Below are 20,585 nucleotides of genomic sequence, written 5' to 3'. Positions count from 1 at the left end.
GATTGCATTCAGGCTGCCTCTACTAGGGAAACATTCTCTGGTTTTCACTATTGGCGGTTTAAAAATTGTTCTTCACATTTGGAGATGACAGAATTGACTTCCCATCAGTGAATGGCTGGTGATTGGTTTATGCCAAATCCTCCGCATTCCGTGGCTGGACCCATGTGAATAGTGGCTCATAGTGGCGCTCTCTACTAGTTCTCTAGCTGGCTGGAGTGTAGGATTCCATTCTCGAGTTGTGGAGGAAAAAAGTCATTATGGAACGGATTCCTATACTGACTTGATAGTCATACTGATTCAGTATAGGAATCAGTCCCATAATTATGATTATCAGTCTCATGATTATTTAACCAGCTAATCAAGCCAACATAGTACCAACTTACCTTTCAGAGCCAATATTAATCCTAAAAAAGATCAGATAAGCATGGGTTTTGGTTAAGTGTCCTTTAAAACATAAGGGATTTCCATTTTAATAAATAAAATAAAAAAGTCAGTTATTTAAAATGTCATGGGATAAGTGAATTTTATATTCTGTGGTATACAGCTAAATTTGAAGCAAAACCACTTGTCAGGGTTGTTACATTTTGTGTTTTGGGTTTTTTTTGGTTTTTGTTTTTGTTTTTTAATTCCTTTATGTAGACAGTCTTGAGAGGTGTGTAGGTTTTCACTCATACATTTTATGCTCATGGACATATGAAGATGTATGTTCATTCTACAAATATGAGTCCCTACTATGTGCTAGGCTCCGAGGGTACAAAGGTAAACAATGAGCTGAGTATGATGTTTGCTCTCCGTGGTGATGGAGAATGTTGGCTTAATTTAGAGTAATCATCTTGCAGAGCCTTTGCTCATTTAATTTCCTCTGTGACTTTTGCCAGGCTTCAGGGCAGCTGCGGCCCCCTGCAGTTGTGAAGCCTGTATGAGGGCTTCCCCGTTTACATTTTGAGTTGTGTGATTTTTAGAACTGAGAAGTTTAAAACAGTAGTAATAAAAATTTTGCTTTATGTCTTCTGTTTCTTGAAGGCCTTCCCAGCTCCATGTAGTGCATTCCTTTATGCGTCTTGTAGTCAGAATGTTCGTTATTTCAGTCCTGTCACCACTGCAGCGAGATGGATGAGGTCTCCTAGATACAGACCGATTTGATGAGTTACAGCCTGTTGAGAAATATTGTGCTTTGTATTCACTCGGTGACTTAATCTTTATGTCCTGTGACTTTGAGGATATCTTTTGCTTTTTAAGTGCAAATAATTTTAAAGACCATCTAGATTCAGTTAGGTAAGGCTTGTGTGCTGTTTTTATATATCACTGTTGATGTGTGCAAGATTTGAATTGTCAGGGGTTTTGCTTTTAGTTGCATATGGATTCTTCATTAATATAAAAAATGCAGACAGCTTTCTTAGGCTGCCACCTTCTGAAGGTGGTTTCTCTTGGAGGTGGAGGTATGGGTTTAAGTGACTTCTTAACTTTGGTGTTTTTAAGTGAAAAAAATATAATAGGTCTTAGGCCTGCGTGATTTATGGTTATTGTTTCTGAAGGCTGAAGAAAACTGACGAAAACCAGCGGGCTAATTATGTGTGAAATAAGCATCAGTACATGGATAAATTACATATAAGTAGATCTTGAGTACACTTGTCCATCAGTGCTTTTGAAGCCTCTTAAAAAGCTTAAGACATTTTACATTAGGATTACCAATATAATTTTAACTTAGCATAGATTGTTCTAAGCTAACGTACTGGGATTAAGTTTTGCTGTTGTGTTTTGACACTTTTAAAAAAGTTCTTGATGTTTACATAAGAAGACTATTCTCATGTGACTTAGCTGCTATTTTTAAGGAGAGCTGAGACATTTTGTTAGAGTTCCTAATTTCTAGCTTTTAGTGTAGGTTTGGACATTTAAGATGTAGTGTTAAATAGGAAACGTTAAGTATTTCATTTTAGTTTCTTGTAGTTTTCTGGTTTTGTTGTGTTTAACAACCAAAGGAACATTCCCCGTTAAATCAGTAAGTAAAATTTTTCAAATTGGGGGAAAAGGCATTTTTTGTTTTTCAGGAAAATTATTTTTAAAATATGACCTAGGAATAATCATACTAATTACATTAGATATTTTGAGTAATTATTGAAAATTATTAAAAAATTTTAGCACTTTAGTCCTTTTCCTGTGAATGCAGTTTTACTTTTAAGAAAGTAGAATTTATTCTGGAAAATATGAATTACAGTGCTGAACTTGATTTTGTTGTGTGTGAATATGTTATCCGGTAACTTTTGTAAAATGTTACTCTACGTGAAGATTTCACTTTGGGCAATTATTGGGATATATTACTACTAACTTGGTTTTATTTATGGAACTAAGCCTCTCATTGAATGACTATTCAGATTTTGAAACAGATTTCTTGAATTGTTTACGTGACTTTTGCCTGAAGGATTTAGATTCTGCTTTCTAATAGTGAAACTAATTTATATGGTGGCCAGAGTGTAATATATGCTAATACTTTGGCGTGGGAGATATTTATCATGTTTTTAATATTAAAAAATGTTATACATTTGCCTACTAGTTTTATAAATGATGTTGCCTTCAGAATTTGTGTGAAGGTACAAAACTCAAAGTATCATGTACCTGTTGTGCAATGGAAAGTCTTGTCGTTGTCAGAGTTCTTGATTACCTATATTCTGAATATTGATGATTAGGGTTACTCTTAAAAACAGACCCACACACAACAAAAAGCATGTTATTTGAGTAACTCTTAACGACTTGTAGGGTTGAGGGCTGTGGTGTGCGTTGTTCTTTAGGGCCTTCCACCAGCAGTGCCTCCTATAAACATGTGACACTTAAGTCTCTCAGTGTTAAAGAAACTGGACGTGTGTTTTCTACGTATTATTTTTGTTAGAAATAAGAAAGTAATATGTTTAGTTTCTTTTTCCTATAGTAACATTTTACAAAAGAGCTGCTAGGCAGGTATTTTATTCTCAAATTGATCTCAAACTGGATGTAAAAATTTAAATCCTTTTTTAATTTATTTTTTAATAGTAGTATAAGAACTCTGGCTGCTATTAGTTCTTACTTTTTATTTTCTGGGTAGAAGCTATTTGAAAAGTCCAGTTTCTGTCCTAGGGTAGCAAAATATAGTTCCTCGGTTTTCTTTTTCTTTTTCTTTTTTTTTAATGCTTTGTAATTGTACACTACCTTTTGAATATACAAACCTCATTCTTCATTGAACAACTTGAAGGCTTTGATTTTTTTTTGAAGAGTTTAAATTTCAATCTGTATATTACTTTGGCAGTTCCCTCAACTTTGAGATGCACTGATCACTGTGCTTGAAAAAGACAAGACTGAAGATTGTACTATGAGATTTATTGAATAATTTTCATAAATTATTTATCAAATGAGAGATTTTTAGATTTTTGTATTCTGCTTAGTTAAAGAAAAAGTAGTTAAAAAAAGAGAGGCTAGTAAGTTTGATGCTATTCTTGCCAAACAGACTCAGACAAAATCTTTAATGAATGGGAAAAGGATGACTAATAATTGTTCTGCATCTGAGTACATTTTCCAAAATGTTGGAAAGAAACTTCTGAATTGAAATCTTGAATGTATTGAATCTGTCAAGGTACACAGCGGTGCCTTTGTAAATGTTCATTATCTTATTTAATCAGGTGATAAGTGGTGTAATGTAGCAGAGCTTAATAATAGACTCAATTATCACTTTTTGTGAACAAGTTGGAATTGTCATGTTACTGTGTAATTGATTTGCTTTAAAATGAACAATAAATTTAATGAAATAAAACATTGTCTTGTTTTTTATCTACTTATTGTATATATCATTTATATTTCATATAAAAAATGCCTAGTTTTTTGGGTACTTACTCTTATGAAGTAACATGATAGTTTTGCCACGTTAGCGTCAGTCTCTGATCAGTTGAGACTTGACTCTAACGATGAGGAGCTTGTTTTTAAAAAAAAAAGTAAAAACCTTTTACTGATTACACCAACTAATTTTATCAGAAAACAAGTGGGGAGATCTAAAATCATTTTAGAAAGAAAACCAAAAGAACTATAATTTACAATACATTAAAGATTTCAAATTATTTAGTAGGTTAAAATAACATCTTTCGATGTGCTAAGCCTCTTTTAATTGTCTAGTGTGAACAAGTTACTTAAAAACTTTTTTTTTGGTTAGGTAAATCAGGCTGGGGAGATACCTGAAAACTGGCTTTTAGCAAATAGAATTTGTTAAAATTAATCACTGTTTATTTTAAAAATAATTTCATAAAGAAATTTTAATCTTGAAAGAGTAAGGCAAATTTGTTTTTTTTCCCCCCCATTTTTTTTTTTTTTTTTTTTTTTTTTATACCAGGGCCACAGCCATCTCTGGGAGTTAGTTTTGGAACACCATTCGGCTCAGGTATTGGCACTGGCTTGCAGTCAAGTGGCTTAGGTTCTTCAAACCTTGGAGGTACACTTTAACTTTTCTAATATTGCCTTGGACTATTATACATTTGAATTGATACTAGTCTGTAAAAAATTTCTAAGAGGGTCTGCTATTTTGGTAGTCAAGGTTCCATCTGACAAAAACAGCTCTCCAAACATAATCAGTGCTTTTTAGTATTAGAATTAGAACTTAAATCATTTCATCTTCAGTGAATAGTAAATAAAAAAAGAATAGTAAAATTAATTGGTAGGGATGTTCATATTTTCAAAGCAATATGCTAAAATATGAACTTGCAAGTTACTTAGTTTTAATAAATTTAACTTAAAAAACCAGTAGTCTTAATCACATCATTTTAGAGTCCAAACTGCTTCTGGACATCTAATCATTATCTTCTTTTTCTGTAAATGAACACTTTAGATGAGAAAATAATTTTATTATAAATTGGACAGTTCAGCTTCTGTCTTTTGCTAAGCATTTTTGGCATAGCTGCCTTTATGCGTACTTGTATACATAACAGTTAATAGTTTTATAAGTTAACTCTAGTAAGGTAAGTCTTCTGCCAATCATCATGCTACATATAAACGTATTCACAGTTCTGTGGTATGGGTATTTGACAGTAGAATGTATTTTGACAAGCATATTGTCATATAATGAATATATTATTTCCACTAAAATATATCATCGTAAGAGTGGAAGTCTGTGAGCAATCAAGGTTACTTAATATAGTAAACTCTATTGGAATTACTAGAATTATAGTAGACAGCATATTTCCTATAATCTATAATTCAGTTTGCCATCATACTTCTTAGCGTCATAGGCTATAATACTGTCTCAGACTCCTTATTTTAGATAGACTATTGCAGAGTAGCCTAAGAAGAATTTGAATTTTATTTTTAGATCACTTGACTTTGAGGAGAATGGAAACAAGTCTTTAAGTACTTAGCAGAATCTCTTCTTGAACTTCATATGACGAAAAATATTTTTTTATTTAAATCATGACTAGTACTATTAAGAAAGAAAAATGATCTCCCACTCGAAATTTCTCAATTGTCAAATCGGCTGGTATGTGGCAGGAGCCTGTGTTGCTGAGTAGATTTAATGTGATTAACTGTTTTGTAATTATGCAGTTTTTCAATGGTGAAGGTTCTTAAGTGAAAAGGTTTTGGTAAAAAGCAGAGTAAAAGTTGTCTTATGGTACTTGGTGTTTAAATTCTTGTGCATGTCACGCTTACTTATGACTTTAGTTTTTTTTTTTCCCAAAATGAAATATCCCTAAGTAGATGTGTTTATATCTGTTTGACCTAACACCATATTTCAGTGGTCACTAAAATTTCTAGTCAATCTGGGAGAGAAAATACTAATACGATCTTGTTCTTTATAGCTTGTTCTGTATAAAAATTACTGATGGGTCTTAAACTTAGTCTCAATAGATCAAAATGTTCATTTCAGAATTAATCTGATTCTTCAGAAGTCTGATGCACAAGAGTAAATAGCAGGTTTGTGTAATAGCACTGTGTTTATTAGACCTCTGATAATTGTAGGTTTTACTTGTCAGTAACCTTTAATCTCTGTTTTACGTACCATTGTATATTTCTCTATTACCCTTTCACTAGGATTTGGAGCTAGCTCTGGTTTTGGATGCAGCACCACAGGGGCCTCCACATTTGGATTTGGAACAACAAATAAACCCTCAGGAAGTCTTAGTGCAGGTTTGTGTGTTTTTGGCCTGAATTTCAGGCAAATTTAAAGATGCAAATTATGTAATTTAAAAGTATAACGATTGTTATTTCCAGTAGCCAGAAGCAATCCCTGATTCAGTTTCTACCCCCCACAATGAAGCATGTAAGCCTAACTAATCATACAGTTTTATCTCTCTTGGAAACTAAAAGTCAGGTTTGTGAAATATCTCTAACAAGACTTATTAGTTTGAGATAATAAGTAATTATATCCTCTTTTAACTAAGTAGAGATTCTTTTGAACCCAAAGACTAGTTTTATGGTTAAACAAGTCTCTTCATTATTACAAAAATGGTCCCATTGTTGTGAAAGCTTTGACCCAGTGTTTGTTTGTTTAGGAGAATGATTTCTCTCCCAAAGAGATGTTCTTTAGTTGCAAGTCCCTTTGGTTTTAAAAGTCCCACTCTTATAATGGATGATTAATTGGGTTCTTTGTTCATTTTGAAATAGGTATGTAATCTTTTGACTCCTCTAGTAGAAAATCCCAAATTTCTTCTCCATTTTCTCTATATTTGTAAATAATGGCTTCATTTATAATGTTTAGGGATAAGTATCATGTCTAAAATAATGACACAATACCTACTGTGTTTAAATTGAGGGAATTTTAAGGCAACTTCATTTAATATTAAGTGGTATTTAAAATCAACAGTTCCCAAAGAGTAAGATAATAGAATTCAGTGATACGGGGATTATAATCTAAATACGGTACTATTAATAAAGTAGGCAGTGATAGCATTTGATCTTAGTTACGCAAGGGTTCCTATAAAATCAGAACAGTGGGTGCTACTCTTTGGGGTGTTCATTGTCCTGAAAATCATGGGTTGAGGCCTTCTTGGAGGACTTAGGATTACAGGAGTGGGTCCATCTTCTACATGTTGACAATATGTTTCTGGAGCGGCTGAGAAGGAAGGCAGCATGGCATATCTAATTAACAGGAAAGTACCCGGCAGCTTGAAGTTTTCTAGAGTTCAGTTATTTGTGCTAAGGTTTCTCTTGGCTTGGGTCACTAAACTTAGGTCTCTAAAGGTGCCTCTTAGTAGTTAGCTAAATTATTTTCCTATAAAATTCCATGTTACAAATTTAGTGTTCTAATATATTGGCTATTTTCATAAATATATATTCTTTTAGCTAGAAATTCACCTCTTGTCCCCATTCTTTATATTTGTTTTTGTGTTTTAACTTCTGATGTGAATATTTTCTTCCCTAAACATAAGGCTTTGGCAGCTCAAGTACATCTGGGTTTAACTTCAGCAATCCTGGCATCACGGCATCAGCTGGTTTGACATTTGGGGTGTCCAATCCTGCCTCTGCAGGTTTTGGAACAGGAGGACAACTCCTTCAGTTGAAGAAACCTCCAGCTGGAAACAAAAGAGGAAAAAGATAAACATATGGGTTGATGTGGTTGAGAGAATTCATAGCAGCGTCGTTCATTCTATGAGTCTATTTTTCTAAAATTGATGCAGTAATTAAATTGCATCCCAGGAGATTTATAAAGTTTTGATATTTTTCCCTACTCTGGAATCTGAACTGTGTTCTTGTTTGCCATGGTAAACATCTTTTTTTCTTGTGAATTTGAAACCCAGTTGTGTATTTTTCGTTATTTTTTGATGGTCAGTGTAAGCAATGTTCTGATTACATCACTGATAAGTAAAGCCTATTTAACCTAGTGTCATAGCAATGTTTTTGTTGATAAGGTTTACATGATGTGAATATATGCACATTTGTTTCTTATACAGATGGTATGAGTTCTTAAGTCCTATGCTAGAATCAGTTTGTTCCTTGATAAAGGCCTTTTGAACTACACTGCAGGGCATCTTGTGAATATGTATGTAAATATATACAGAATAATACACACAGTTGTGTGTTCACATAAAATATATATTTACAGACCTACAACTTTTGCCTCAGACTTGTTCCCCTTTTCTAAGGGTATTCTATTTTTCACCTTTTAAGCTTCAAAGCCTCAGTGCTTGTAGAGTGATGAGCTAGAGGTACCAGGTCATTGCAGTTATTTAATTTACTTACAGACTTAATGAAATGGTTACTGGTGTAAATATTTGACCCCCCAGTCTTTTCCATAGCAGCTGCTCTGAATGAGGAGTGCTGTAAGAATCATCCAACAGATTTTAACAACTTTTATTATCCCATACACCCTCACATTTGCCTGTATGAGATGTTTTCTCATATCTGAGATGAACCTTCAAGAGCATATTTGAACTCCAGACTGATGTCTGGGGGCAAAGAGCTATTAAGCCAAATTGATTCTATGCAGGTGAAGGATGCACTATTACTTTAGTGGAAACTTTTGTAGCTATTCCAGTACAGAGTTCTTTCTTATAGGGCTATTGATATTGACACCAAATGGAGTGGTTTATCAGCCTCTTAATGTCTTAAGTAAGTGCTTAATTTGGAATAGAGAAACAATATATTTTAAGAAAAAAGTATTCTTTGTAGCAACTATAAACTACCCCATTTTAACAGTGAACAGAGCTCCAGGTAAAAACACATAAGGCATGTCAGATTGCATCTGTGTAATATTTGTCTATATTAGTATTAGTGACATCGAGTGGGTGAAAAAGAAGGCCCTTGGAAAGAGAACTGCCTTAGCTATGATTTCACACAGAAACCATTAAGTAGACCTACTTTATCTTTCAAGTACAGTTTTCAAATGGGATGTGAACATGGAATTTCATTGAAAATAGTATAATTTTTTATATAGAAGGTTTTGTACATAATGTGCATCAAGTGAATATTTTCAGAATCATTTTCACCAAGGCACCTTTTTTTCTAAAATAGGTATTACATACACACACACACACACACACACACACACACACACACACACACATATTTTTAGTATAATGTTAGTTGGGTTTGATTACTAAAGTGTTGTTAAATCTGTTTTATTTATCCGCATATAGCAGTGATTGGCTTTTTGGAATTGAAACTTTTGCGCCTTGATGCATTAAAATAAGGAAAATGCTTTGTTTTGGAACACTGAAGTTTTTATTTTTGCATTCTTCTCTAAAACTGCAATCCCCAGATCCAGATTTTGGGGAAGGGTAGGAAAACGTGGGATTTTTGTGTTTTGAATTACTGTCAGAATTAAATACCCAAATATAGCAAGCTTTTTTTTTTTTTTTAAAGGACATTGCATTGTGCTGCAAAAATCTGAATATTTATATTTCTTAATTTTGTTCTTTATATCTTATACATTTTAATATGTTGAGCCACTGGAAATTTGTAACAGATCAATTTGTGATAGGAGTTTAATGTGTTGTCATTGTCTCCAATGTCTTCACTCTGTCCTGAGCATATCATTATGTAAACAATAAAATATTATTGTGTCAGTTGCTTTGAATCTTTATAGGTGTCAGTAGTTGTTCTAAATACGTAATTTTCTTATTATTGCTCTTTTATTCTCTGTGATTGGTTTTTAGTGTTTTGTTTTTACCAACTTATATATCTTGCTTTTTAGAAAAATTGTAGAGTGAACACAAGATAGAAGGATATTGGGTAAAATGTGAAAGTCCCCTTCAGCTTCCAGGGCCTGATCGCACTTTCTTCCCCTGAGTATCTTTTCTTCATATTTCGGTGTGTATTCTTTCGAACCCTTTAAAAAATGGCCTTTTTCAACATATGCATATAAATGTTTCCGCTCTCTTGTTTTCTCACATTTATCATTCTCTTAGGTCCTTCTTTTTGTAACAAATGGGTTAAAAGAAATCTGTGTACTTTGATTTGTCTTCTTTCTCCTTTAACCATAGATCATCAACATTTTTCCATGTCAGTGCACGTAATTTACTTTTTATGTACCGTCCCGTGGCATGGATGTACAATGAATTGTTTAAAGTATTTTCTGTGGTTGGGCAATTAGGTTCTTTCCAGTATTTCTGTTTTACAGAAAAAGCTGTATGTGGCTCTTATGTTTAATGTTTCTTTGGGATTGATCCTTGAAGAGGAATTGCTGAAAATGCATATAAATTGTATTTTTTAATGCCAGATTGCCTCCCCAAACTGCTGTATAAATAATACACTTCTACAGCATGCATGAGTACCCATTTCCTAGTATTCTTTGCAACCCTAGATGTTATCAATCCTCATAATAACTACTTGTGAGTTGAACTTTTTAATATATATGTTAGCCATTTGCATGTTAATGTAATTGCATGTTGGTATCCTTTGTCCATTTTTATGTAGTAGGTTTGTTTTGGTTTTTTTTAATGCTCTCTGTAGATAATGTACGTTAATGTTTCTCTTATGAGGTAGTTTGGACTCTTGGAGTCAGCTGGGTTCAGACGCTTGCCTTGAACCTGTGTGATCTTGGGGAAGTTAATTCACTTTTCTAGAGCTTAAGCTTTATCATCTGAAAAGTGGGGATAATAAAGATGGGTAGTTGTATTAATAATAGAATCTTTTATAAAGCACTTGGATGGCATGAACCCCTGATACTTTGCAAGTTTCGCTGTTCTTGCACCAGTACCCCACTGCTGTAATCAGTGTCCTTGGATGCTTTGTTTTGGTACCTGATGGGGGAGCTGCCCCATCTTGTTTTTGTTTTTGTTTTTGTGTGGGGTGGCTATTTTCGGACACTTACTCTTTAAGATAAGCTTGAGTACCTATATTTTTCTTTCAGAGATCTTACTGGGATTTTGATTGGGTTTATACAGATGAAATACATTATGATCTGGGGAGAGTTGACATCTTAATATGTATAGCATGATATGTGCATATATTAGGGCTCTTACTCTTTCTGCAAGGTTTTACAGTGTTTATCAGATACCTGTTTAAGGTTTTACTAACTGCATCTTGGTTTTATTTCTGAGCATGGATTTTTATCCTGCACTTGGTACAAGGTCATTCACGTTATTACAGAAGCAGATTAACTGTTCTTTTGTGATGATACAGTAAACCCAAGTTAATGTCTTACTAATCTCAAATATTGTGGGAATTTGAATAGTGCTTTTAGAAATACTGTAATGGGATTTTTATGTGTGAAATACTTAGGTTTGAATGATTTATCACATTTGCTTTGACATCCCCTTCCTCCGTGCCTTGCCCTGGTCTCGCCATGCATAATCCTGGCTGCACTGTACTTTTTGGAACACACACCACGAAATTATTTAGGGGATACAACCCTGGGACTTGGTAACAGGGGGTCAATGTCCTGGAAAATCTCAGCTGGAGGGCCTAATTTCAATCTTCACAAAGTCACCTTTACCTATAGGTGTCTCCCATTTATTGAGTGTGTAACATGTCTGTTCTGGGCTCCACACTCGCAACTTTATATACTCTACCCTGTTTAATCTCAATATTACCCTATAAAGCAGAAAACTCCCAATTACTAGATGAAGAAACTGAGGCTTATTTTATGCAATTTACTGGAGGTCACATGTCTGTCAAGTCACGGAGCTGCGGTTTTCTGCGATGACAGGAATGGCACGCTGATTTTCATGCCTAAGCCCTCAAAGTCTCCCAAGGTAATGTCATTACATGATTTATATGGAAAATTCCAGGTATGCAATGAACTATAGATCAAAGCGAGGGAAGTACAAGGGGCGCTGGCACTTGAGGGAGGCATCCTAGGGGGGGTGTTGTGTGAGGAGGTAGCAGGTGCGGGACTTCTGGAGCCACCTTTCCCACTGCTTCCCTGTGAAGAAGCTCCTAGAGAAGCATGAGGGGTGGTCTGCCCACCTTAGGGTAAGGGGGAGCAGTCTGGACTATCTGAATCTTCCGGAAGGTAAGCAGTTTAGCAAGAAAGCTTTTCCAGGAAGGCTGGCCTGACTCCTGTAACCCAAGAGCACCACATGCTCAGAACGGGTGAGACTCGACCCTTTTCTTGCCTTACAGAGATGAACCTTACCTGGCACAAGGAGACCATGGAAATGGGCAAGAAGTTCGGGTGCTGAGGGACAGCAGCAGATTGAGGAAAGAGTAGGGGTTACTGGACAAGTTGGTCCTGGGCCAAATGTGGTTGGTTTTTGTTTTTTTTTTTTTTTTGCCTCTTCCTACTTTACTCAGTCTAATGCACTCTTTCTCTTCTACCTAATCTGTCAATTAAGAACAACGAAAAACCTACCAGGCTCACAAAGGTCGCAGTCCTGAAGACTGGGCTGTAAATTTCATTTGCAGAGACCTTGTTTTTGTCGTCCTCAACCCTTTGAATCCCCTGGTAGCAAGTCAGTTAAATTCAGTAAAACATTTGTTAATATTTGCTGTGTGCAAGTCAGTGCTGGGAATTTAGAGGAATATAAATAGCAATGGGGTATTTTCTGTGCTCAGTAATGTTAGCTAACATCAGTGCTAAGCGGAGGCAAGGGCCTGCTCTTAAGAGCTTTCCATACATGAACTCATTTACTCCTTAGTCCTATGAGGTAGGTACTATCATTTCTTTTTTACAAATGAGAAATTAGGCACAAGTCACTAGTAAGTGAATGGGCCAGAATTCAAGACCAGGCTGTTTATTTCTAGAGTTGAGGATTATAAGTAAGTATACTCTAATGTGAGCTTTTTATTAAGTGATAGGTTAAAGATACAAAGAAAATTACTGAGTGCACAGAGGAGAAATTAACTTGGCCTGGGGAAACTCCCAAGAAAATTGTAATAGGTGGCTTTGAGCAATGAATGAATAGGGTTTTTTTGTTTGTTTGTTTTTTTTGTTTTTTTAATTTTTTAAAGTGTGTATTTTTGAGAGAGACAGAGCACGAACGGTGGAGGGGCAGAAAGGAAGGGAGACAAGCAGGCTCCAGGCTCTGAGCTGTGAGCACAGAGCCCGAGGTAGGGCTCCCACCCACTAACGGTGAGATCAGGACCTGAGCCAAAGAGGCTTAACCTACTGAGCCACGCCCCCTGGCTCCCCTGGGGTTTTTTTGTTTTAGTTTTTTTTTTTTTTTTTTTTTAACGTTTATTTATTTTCGGAGAGACAGAGCACAATTGGGGGAGGAGCAGGGTGAGAGAAAGAGACCCAGAATCTGGAGCAGGCTCCAGGCTCTGAGCTCTCAGCACAGAGCCTGAGGCAGGGCTGGAACTCACGAACAGTTGAGATCATGACCCGAACCGAACCGAAGTCGGATGCTTAACCAACTGAGCCACCCAAGTCCCAGGAGCCCCTTGTATTTAATGAAGTATTAACAATTTGAATTTGAAGAACCACAGATTTATTTAATTAAAGATAATTTTACATTTGAACAAGATAAAGGGAGAAAATAAAAAGCAACAAATACCTCACTTTCCACAGGAAGTTTCTGTTAAATTTCTTCTGTTATTGTTTTTCTTCATAACTGCATAGCATGTATGTCCACACTCTGTTTAATAACCAGTTTCTTTTGGTGAATATTTCGACTTTTTTATATTTTTTGCTATTAGAAATAATTTTGGTAGGATCAGTGAAAATGGTATCCAGTTTTATTTATTTTCTTTATGAATTTCAACATTTTTGTGTAGGTAGTAACCAGCTTTTAAAAATTATTTGTAAGAGTTCTTTGGATGTAATCCCTTCCTTTTTTTTTTTTTTTTAATTTTTTTTTTCAACGTTTATTTTTGGGAGAGAGACAGAGCATGAACGGGGGAGGGGCAGAGAGAGAGGGAGACACAGAATCGGAAACAGGCTCCAGGCTCTGAGCCATCAGCCCAGAGCCTGACGGGGCTCGAACTCACGGACCGCCAGATCGTGACCTGGCTGAAGTCGGACGCTTAACCGACTGCGCCACCCAGGCGCCCCTGGATGTAATCCCTTCCTATCTGTAGAGATGTTTGGAAAAATTAACAATTTTAAACCTTTACTCTTGGAGCCATGTAACTTTTTAATGAAAATTATGGCATTTAAAATAATTTCTTATGTATTGCAGATGTTTTGCAGTTAATCATTTCACCTATTTATGGTTTATTTTTGTGCTGAGTAGAAATTTTAAGTTTTAAAATTGCCCAAGTTGATTGGTCTTTTTTTTAATGACTTCTGGGAAAGAGTGAGAGGTCAATGAGAGGGAAAAGAGAATTAAGACAGTTTAAGTTTTGTTTTATTTTGTTTTGTTTTGTTTGTTTTTTAAGAGAATGTGAGCTGGGGAGAGGGGAGAGAGAGAATCTTAAGTAGGGTCTCTGTTCAACATGGAGCCTGACGCGAGGCTTGATCTCATGACCCTGGGATCATGATGTGAGCCAAAGTCAAGATTTGGACCCTCAACCAACTAAGCCATCCAGGTGCCCCTAATACATTTAAAGTTTTACAATTTGTAGTCTTTCGTATTTGTTTACCATTAAAACTTCATAATCGTATGAAGTTGTCTTTAGAAGATTCAGCTAGGTGGCTGGTGCCAGCCCGTAATTGGAGAATGGCAGAACTTGCAAAGAGACTTCACACCTACTACTTTTTAGCGTGCTTTGACAGTCATGACATTTTAAATAGGGCCGTGACATTAAGATAGGTGATATGATCATTTCTCTTTTAGAGATGAGAGAAGCAGCTAATTTGCCCAAAGTCCTGCAAGTCCTAAGTGAGGATGCTAAGACTCAAACTCTGATATATCTAGTGTCATTCAAGTGAAGTCTTTTAGAACTTGATTTTCAAATGATGGCACGTTCAGCTCACTGTCATTTCCAAATTTAATGCATTCTGTATTGTCACATACTCAGAAGGCAGAAGAAAAGTTAAATCTCTGTGGCCAATGCATTTTTTTTTTCTTTTTAAAAATTTTTCTCCTAGATAGACGGGAGAACTTGATTCAAGGACACCAACTCTTATATAAACAACATGAGTGACAAGTTCTTATTCTTATCTTGGTGAACTGTATAGGTGCCACTATGAAAACTAAAACTATGTTTTAACTGTATCTTCTAGATTGAGCCCTTGTTTGATGTAATCATTTTATCTTATTTTTTTAAGTAATCTATTAAGTTTCTAAAAACTACCACTTTAGATTCCTTACACAGTGTTGATCCTACGTGGTCTTATTTGTATTTTTTTCCCCTAAAACTGTAATTGTGTGTGGTGTGTGGGTCTGTGTGTGTCTGTATATATACACAGATATAATTCAAATTATCTGTATATAGAGAAAATTGAAAATGTATCATTGAAAGTCATTCCTATTTTTGATGATATGTAAACATTTAAAGATATATTTTTATATATTTTGGTGTATCATTATCCCCTTCTACCTGACTTAGTTATTAGTTTAGTGAGTTTCTTACTGTTGAAAATAGCAGAGGGGCGCCTGGGTGGCTCTGCTGGTTGAGCGTCCAACAGATGATGATCGCACAGTTGGTGAATTTGAGCTCTGTGCTTAGCACAGAGCCTGCTCTAGACCTTCTGTTTCCCTCCCCCCCCCCCCCGCCCCCGCTTGTTCTCATGCTCTTTCTCAAAAGTAAACACACATTAGGGGCACCTGGGGGGCTTGTGGATTGAGCATCCAACTTCAGTTCAGGTCTGAGCCCCACATCGGGCTCTGTGCTGACGGCTCGCAGCCTGCTTCAGATCCTGTCTCCCTCTCTCTACCCCTCCCCTACTCGTGCGCTGCTTTCTCTCACTCTCAAAAATAAACAATAAAACATTAAAAAATAAACACTAAAAAAGAGAATATAGCAGAATTTATTATTTTCATGTTTAATTCTTATTTTTTATCAAAATCACACGACAGTTAAAAGAGTCATGTTTCCATAAACCTTGTTAAAAAAGCAGTTTCCCTTCTCTCTGTTTGGAAGTGACCTTTTTCACCCCTTAAAGCTTTTGGCCAATTCTGTTTTCAGTCCCACTTTCACCTCTTCCTGCAGTAATCAGTAGCTTCCTTCTCAGCTTTCCCCACCATGGTGAAAGGCAGCTCTCTTGATCTGCTAGTCAGTTACTCTTCCATTCCAGCTCCTAACATTTCTTTGCTATTAACACAGGGGGTTTCTGTTTGCAGGGACATCTCCTTAGTTTGCATGGCTCATATTACTTCAGATACAGGCAAAGCTGCTTTAGTAAGAGACCTGAAAATACAGTGGCTTGAACAAGACGGTTTATTTCTCTTTCCTGTGATGGCCCAATAGCAGTCCAGGGTTGATGTGGCTGTTCAGTTAAAAAGAGAGGGCCTTACCTTAATTGTTTTGAGTACATATTGTATTGAATCTGTCTTATTCCTGATACGGATATAAGCTGACCTAGATTGGATTTATCCCAGCAGTGACTTGTATTCTCTTTGGTCTATGAGGTAGTTTGCATTACCCTTTCTTCAAAATAACTGTCCTTCACTAGCTTTCACTTGAACTCTTTTGGATGCTGCTCTTGATTTTGACCTTCGTGTAACTTTAGGTTCAGAGGTTGCAAACTAACTAGGGAGCTGTCACTTGATCTGTTTGGTCCACAGAATGTGTGCTGATTTTTAAAAATCAGATTTTACACGAAATCCCCAATCTCTTGTGAACAAACACAAGCAGACAGATCTGGCAGCAGCGATTGCCCCCCCCCCCCCCCCCCCCCCGGGAACTTCCCCTTTGAGAAGTGTCATTGACCCTCCAATTAACCCCCGTCCCCACTGCTCCCTGCCTTCTCTTACATTTACCTCGCTTGTTGAATTACCTGCTGCACCAGTTTCATCATTTGCTCTGTGGCCCACAGGCTTGGTCCCTTACCTTTCTCTCCTTTAACTATCATACGGGTCTTCTCTACACCCTTCCTCCGCTAGGGCCGTGATGGGGAAACCAACGCACAGAGAGCCAGGCTCCCAGCCTTCCTCATTCACAGAGATGTGAGAGTGACGATGGCTAGTCCACTCAAATGATCACTAGGAAGGAAAACATCTTCATCATCTGGCAAGTTTCTCAGTGCTGCGGAAAGCTTCTGACCTTCCACCATCGCTTTGAAAGCAATGACTCCACAAGGGGAGCTCTGCAGTGCCGGGAAGCTGACAGCAGGGGGCAGGGGAGATGAGTTCCCTCCTGCCAGAGGGCTAGTCAATTTCTTGCACAGTGTCTGTTTCCTGACCTGTTGTTTCATGGCTTAAAGTTCTATAATGGGACTCATTTGTTTGTGTTTTACTATTTGGTAGGTGTGTTAATAACAAATAATAATTCTTTCCAATCATAGTGTGCATTTTCTACAGTAGCTGAACAAGGGATTGGTCTAAAGAAAAACGGTCTTTTAAATAACAGCCCGAAACAATAATGCGCTGAGCATTTATTCCTTTTGGTTTCAAAAAGAACTCCTCCCATGTGATACACTTTTATTTGCAGTTGGTTTAGAATTAGTGATTCTCTATTTTTCAAGTCTATGCTCTCTGATAATAGCAAACGTATTTAGTGAACACCTATGATAAGCCAAGCAGGAGAATGTGGTAAGTCATTATGCCTTGGTTCAGAATTAGTATTTCAATCTGCACTGCCCAAAATGGTAGCCATTTGCCATACGTGGCTACCGAGCACTTGACATATGGCTAGTGTGATTGAGAAACTGAATTTAAAATCTTCATTTGAATCAATTTAAATTCGAAAATGGACGTTCAACTACATATTGGGCAACACTTGAGGGTGTTTGGAACAACCTAGATATGCGATTCTACTTTTTGATTGTAAATTTTGTGAAATCTACATGCAGGTCAAGTAGTTCCAAAGCAAATTTAGCATTTGAGAAGCTTTTAGGTATAAAATCCACACTGGAGTTAGAAGACTTGTCATGAAAAAAGAATAAAATTTTTAATTAATATTTTTATTTTGATTTCATGTTGAGATGATAATGTATCAGGTTAAATAAAATCTTAATTTCATGTGTTTGTTTTGTTTTAATGGGGCTCCTAAATTTTAATTTAATCTAATTTACATTTTAAATTACATATGAGACTTGCATTATATTTGTTGGACGGTGCTGCTTTAGACAGTACTAACCACGCTCCTGGGGCCACTTCTCTCTAAAAGAGAAAGAAACCGCAAATTTTTAATTTGTTTCTCTTTAAAAAAATCTCTGTGTCAATTCTTACAACAGCCTCCTAGCTGGCAACCCTTTCATTGTGTCTACCCCTGTGAGTCATCCGAATTCTTCGTTACCTCCTTGAAATGCAGACAGGGTTATGTAAAGCCCATACTCTCTGGTACTTTTTATTCCAAACGCTTTAGCATAATCTGCAAGGTCCCTCAAAGCCTGGCGTCTACTTTCCCAAGCCCTCTTCTGCTCTTCTGCTGCTCTCACACACCGAGGCCATTCCAGGGTATACTAAGTTCTTTCCTGCCACTCTGCATTTGCATCCTCTGCTTCCTTTGCCTGGAATAGAGATTAGCCTCTCAGTGCCCTCTGTCCTCGTCCTCCCCATCTCCTCTGGCAAAGTGAACATACAGCTCTGCACTCCAGGAGGACTTTGGACCTTATGACACAGGCTTACCACATATACTTTTGTCACTCGAGGAGGTATTTGTCTCCCACATTCGATTCTGTGATCCCAGAACAAGAGCCCTGTCTTGTTATTATTTTGGTTTGTTTTTGTATCTTCAATACTTAGCATTTGATTGGACTCCATGAATATTTACGAACTGAGTGATTACTACAGTGGGAAAGGGGTTAATTCAGGGACCCACTGTGGACCTTACTCTGCAGAGGGGTTGGAACCATGCCCTCCACCACTTGGCCAAGTTATTTAAGTGCCGCGTTAGTGGAACAGAGATCATACCTATGCTACAGGTTGACTGTGAAGATGAAAATGAGTTCACGTATATGAGGTGCTTCAGCAGGTGTCCAGGCAAGCTAAACATGCAACAGATATTAGAATTGTCACCATACGGTCTAAACTATTTTTCTTTTTCTCTCAGGCAACAAATCACAGGTTTTAACTGGATTTCGAAAACCCAGTGTTACAGAAACCAATGAAATAGGAAGAAAAATCCAGTTCTGAGCAGTCACTGAATCAACAAATACCGACTTTGAAGGAACTTCTGATTATCATTTTACCAACGTCACTATTTAAGAATAGAACTATAAGGCTTAATGAGTTTGGCCAAGGTGTTTTGAATTCAGTAAAGAAAACTTGCCCTTGGTGTTTAAGGATGATCTAATGGATCATAAACCAGTTACGGAGAGGGTTTAAAAACACTACTGGGAAGTAGGCCACTAATTCAGTGTCTATAAGGAATCGTGGAAGGTTTACAGATGGGTAGGAAAAGCTGATACAAAATGGAATTGACCAAGTACAGTGAATTAAATCTTTGTTAATGTAATTATGCAACTCATTCGTTTAAAAAAAATTTTTTTTTTCAACGTTTATTTATTTTTGGGACAGAGAGAGACACAGCATGAACGGGGGAGGGGCAGAGAGAGAGGGAGACACAGAATCGGAAACAGGCTCCAGGCTCTGAGCCATCAGCCCAGAGCCCGACGCGGGGCTCGAACCCACGGACCGCGAGATCATGACCTGGCTGAAGTCGGACGCTTAACCGACTGCGCCACCCAGGCGCCCCAACTCATTCGTTTTTAAAAAGCAGCTTTCCTGAGATATAATTTATATGTCCCATAATTCACCTATTTGAAGTATACATTCACTGGTTTTTAGTGTATTCACAAAGTGAGGCAATACTACAGTCTAACTTTATTTTTTTTTTTTAATTTTTTTAATGTTTATTTTTTAAGAGAGAGAGAGAGAATAGACACAGAATCCGAAGCAGGCTCCAGGCTCTGAGCTGTCAGCACAGAGCCCGACGCGGGGCTCGAACTCACGGAATGCGAGGTCACGACCTGAGCTGAAGTGGGTGCTCAACCAACTGAGCCACCCAGGTGCCCCCCACCCCCTCACAGTCTAATTTGAGAACATTTTTCCCCCTTGAAAGGAAACTCCATACACATTAGCAATCCCTTTCACCAGCACTTCCACCACAAGTCCTAGGTAAACTTTCATCTCCTTTCTGTTTTGAACATTTCATGTAAGGGTCACTGGCAGCTTTAACATTTTAGCATGTTATCAAGGATCATCCGTAGTGCAGGACGTATCAGTTCTTCACTCCTTTTTATTGCTGAATAATATTCTATTGCATGCATACAACATGTTTTGCTTATTCACTCATCAGCGGACATTTCGGGTGTTTCTGCTTTTTGGTTATTATGCATAATGCTGCTATGAACATTTATGTACAGGTTTTTGTGTGGACACGTGTTTTCACTTCTCATGGGTGTGTACCTAGGGAAGGAATTATTGGGTCACATGGTGACTCTCTATTTAACATTTCGAGGAACTGTCTAATTTTTCCAGAGTAGCTGTACCGTTTTATAGTCTTACCATCAATATGTGAGGGTCCCAATTTCTTCATATCTTGCTATTGTCTTTTTAAAAAATTATAGCCCTCTTAGTGGGTGTGAAGTAGTATTTCATTGTGGTTTGAATTTCCCTAATGACAGATAACGTTGGCCGTCTTTTTCTATGCTTATTGGCTATCTGTATATTACGCACTTGATTCTTATGAAGCATATACCGTTCCTGTGT

At 36.9% G+C, this 20,585-nt stretch overlaps 1 protein-coding gene across 2 annotated transcripts in view; it reads left to right on the top strand.

The window, feature by feature from the left end:
* The window catches only part of NUP58 (nucleoporin 58), a 49,260-nt gene extending 29,931 nt beyond the window's left edge, over positions 1-19,329 (top strand). The window contains exons 13-15 of one of the 2 annotated variants that reach the window (XM_086715098.1): positions 4,349-4,447; positions 6,037-6,132; positions 18,925-19,329. In XM_086715098.1, coding sequence (XP_086571224.1) covers positions 4,349-4,447; positions 6,037-6,132; positions 18,925-19,007 — 278 coding nt within the window. In that variant the 3' untranslated portion in view covers positions 19,008-19,329. Of the gene's footprint in view, positions 1-4,348; positions 4,448-6,036; positions 6,133-7,373; positions 9,525-18,924 lie in introns of those variants that run through there. The other variant, XM_025924452.2, reaches the window with a different exon arrangement.
* Positions 19,330-20,585: the final 1,256 nt, after the last annotated feature.

The sequence above is a fragment of the Puma concolor genome, chromosome A1 (assembly GCF_028749965.1).
Source record: "Puma concolor isolate L17-30 chromosome A1, mPumCon1.1.hap2, whole genome shotgun sequence".
Classification (NCBI taxonomy): domain Eukaryota; kingdom Metazoa; phylum Chordata; class Mammalia; order Carnivora; family Felidae; genus Puma; species Puma concolor.
Note: the sequence above shows the minus strand (reverse complement) of the source record. Positions and strands in the feature narration are given on the sequence as shown.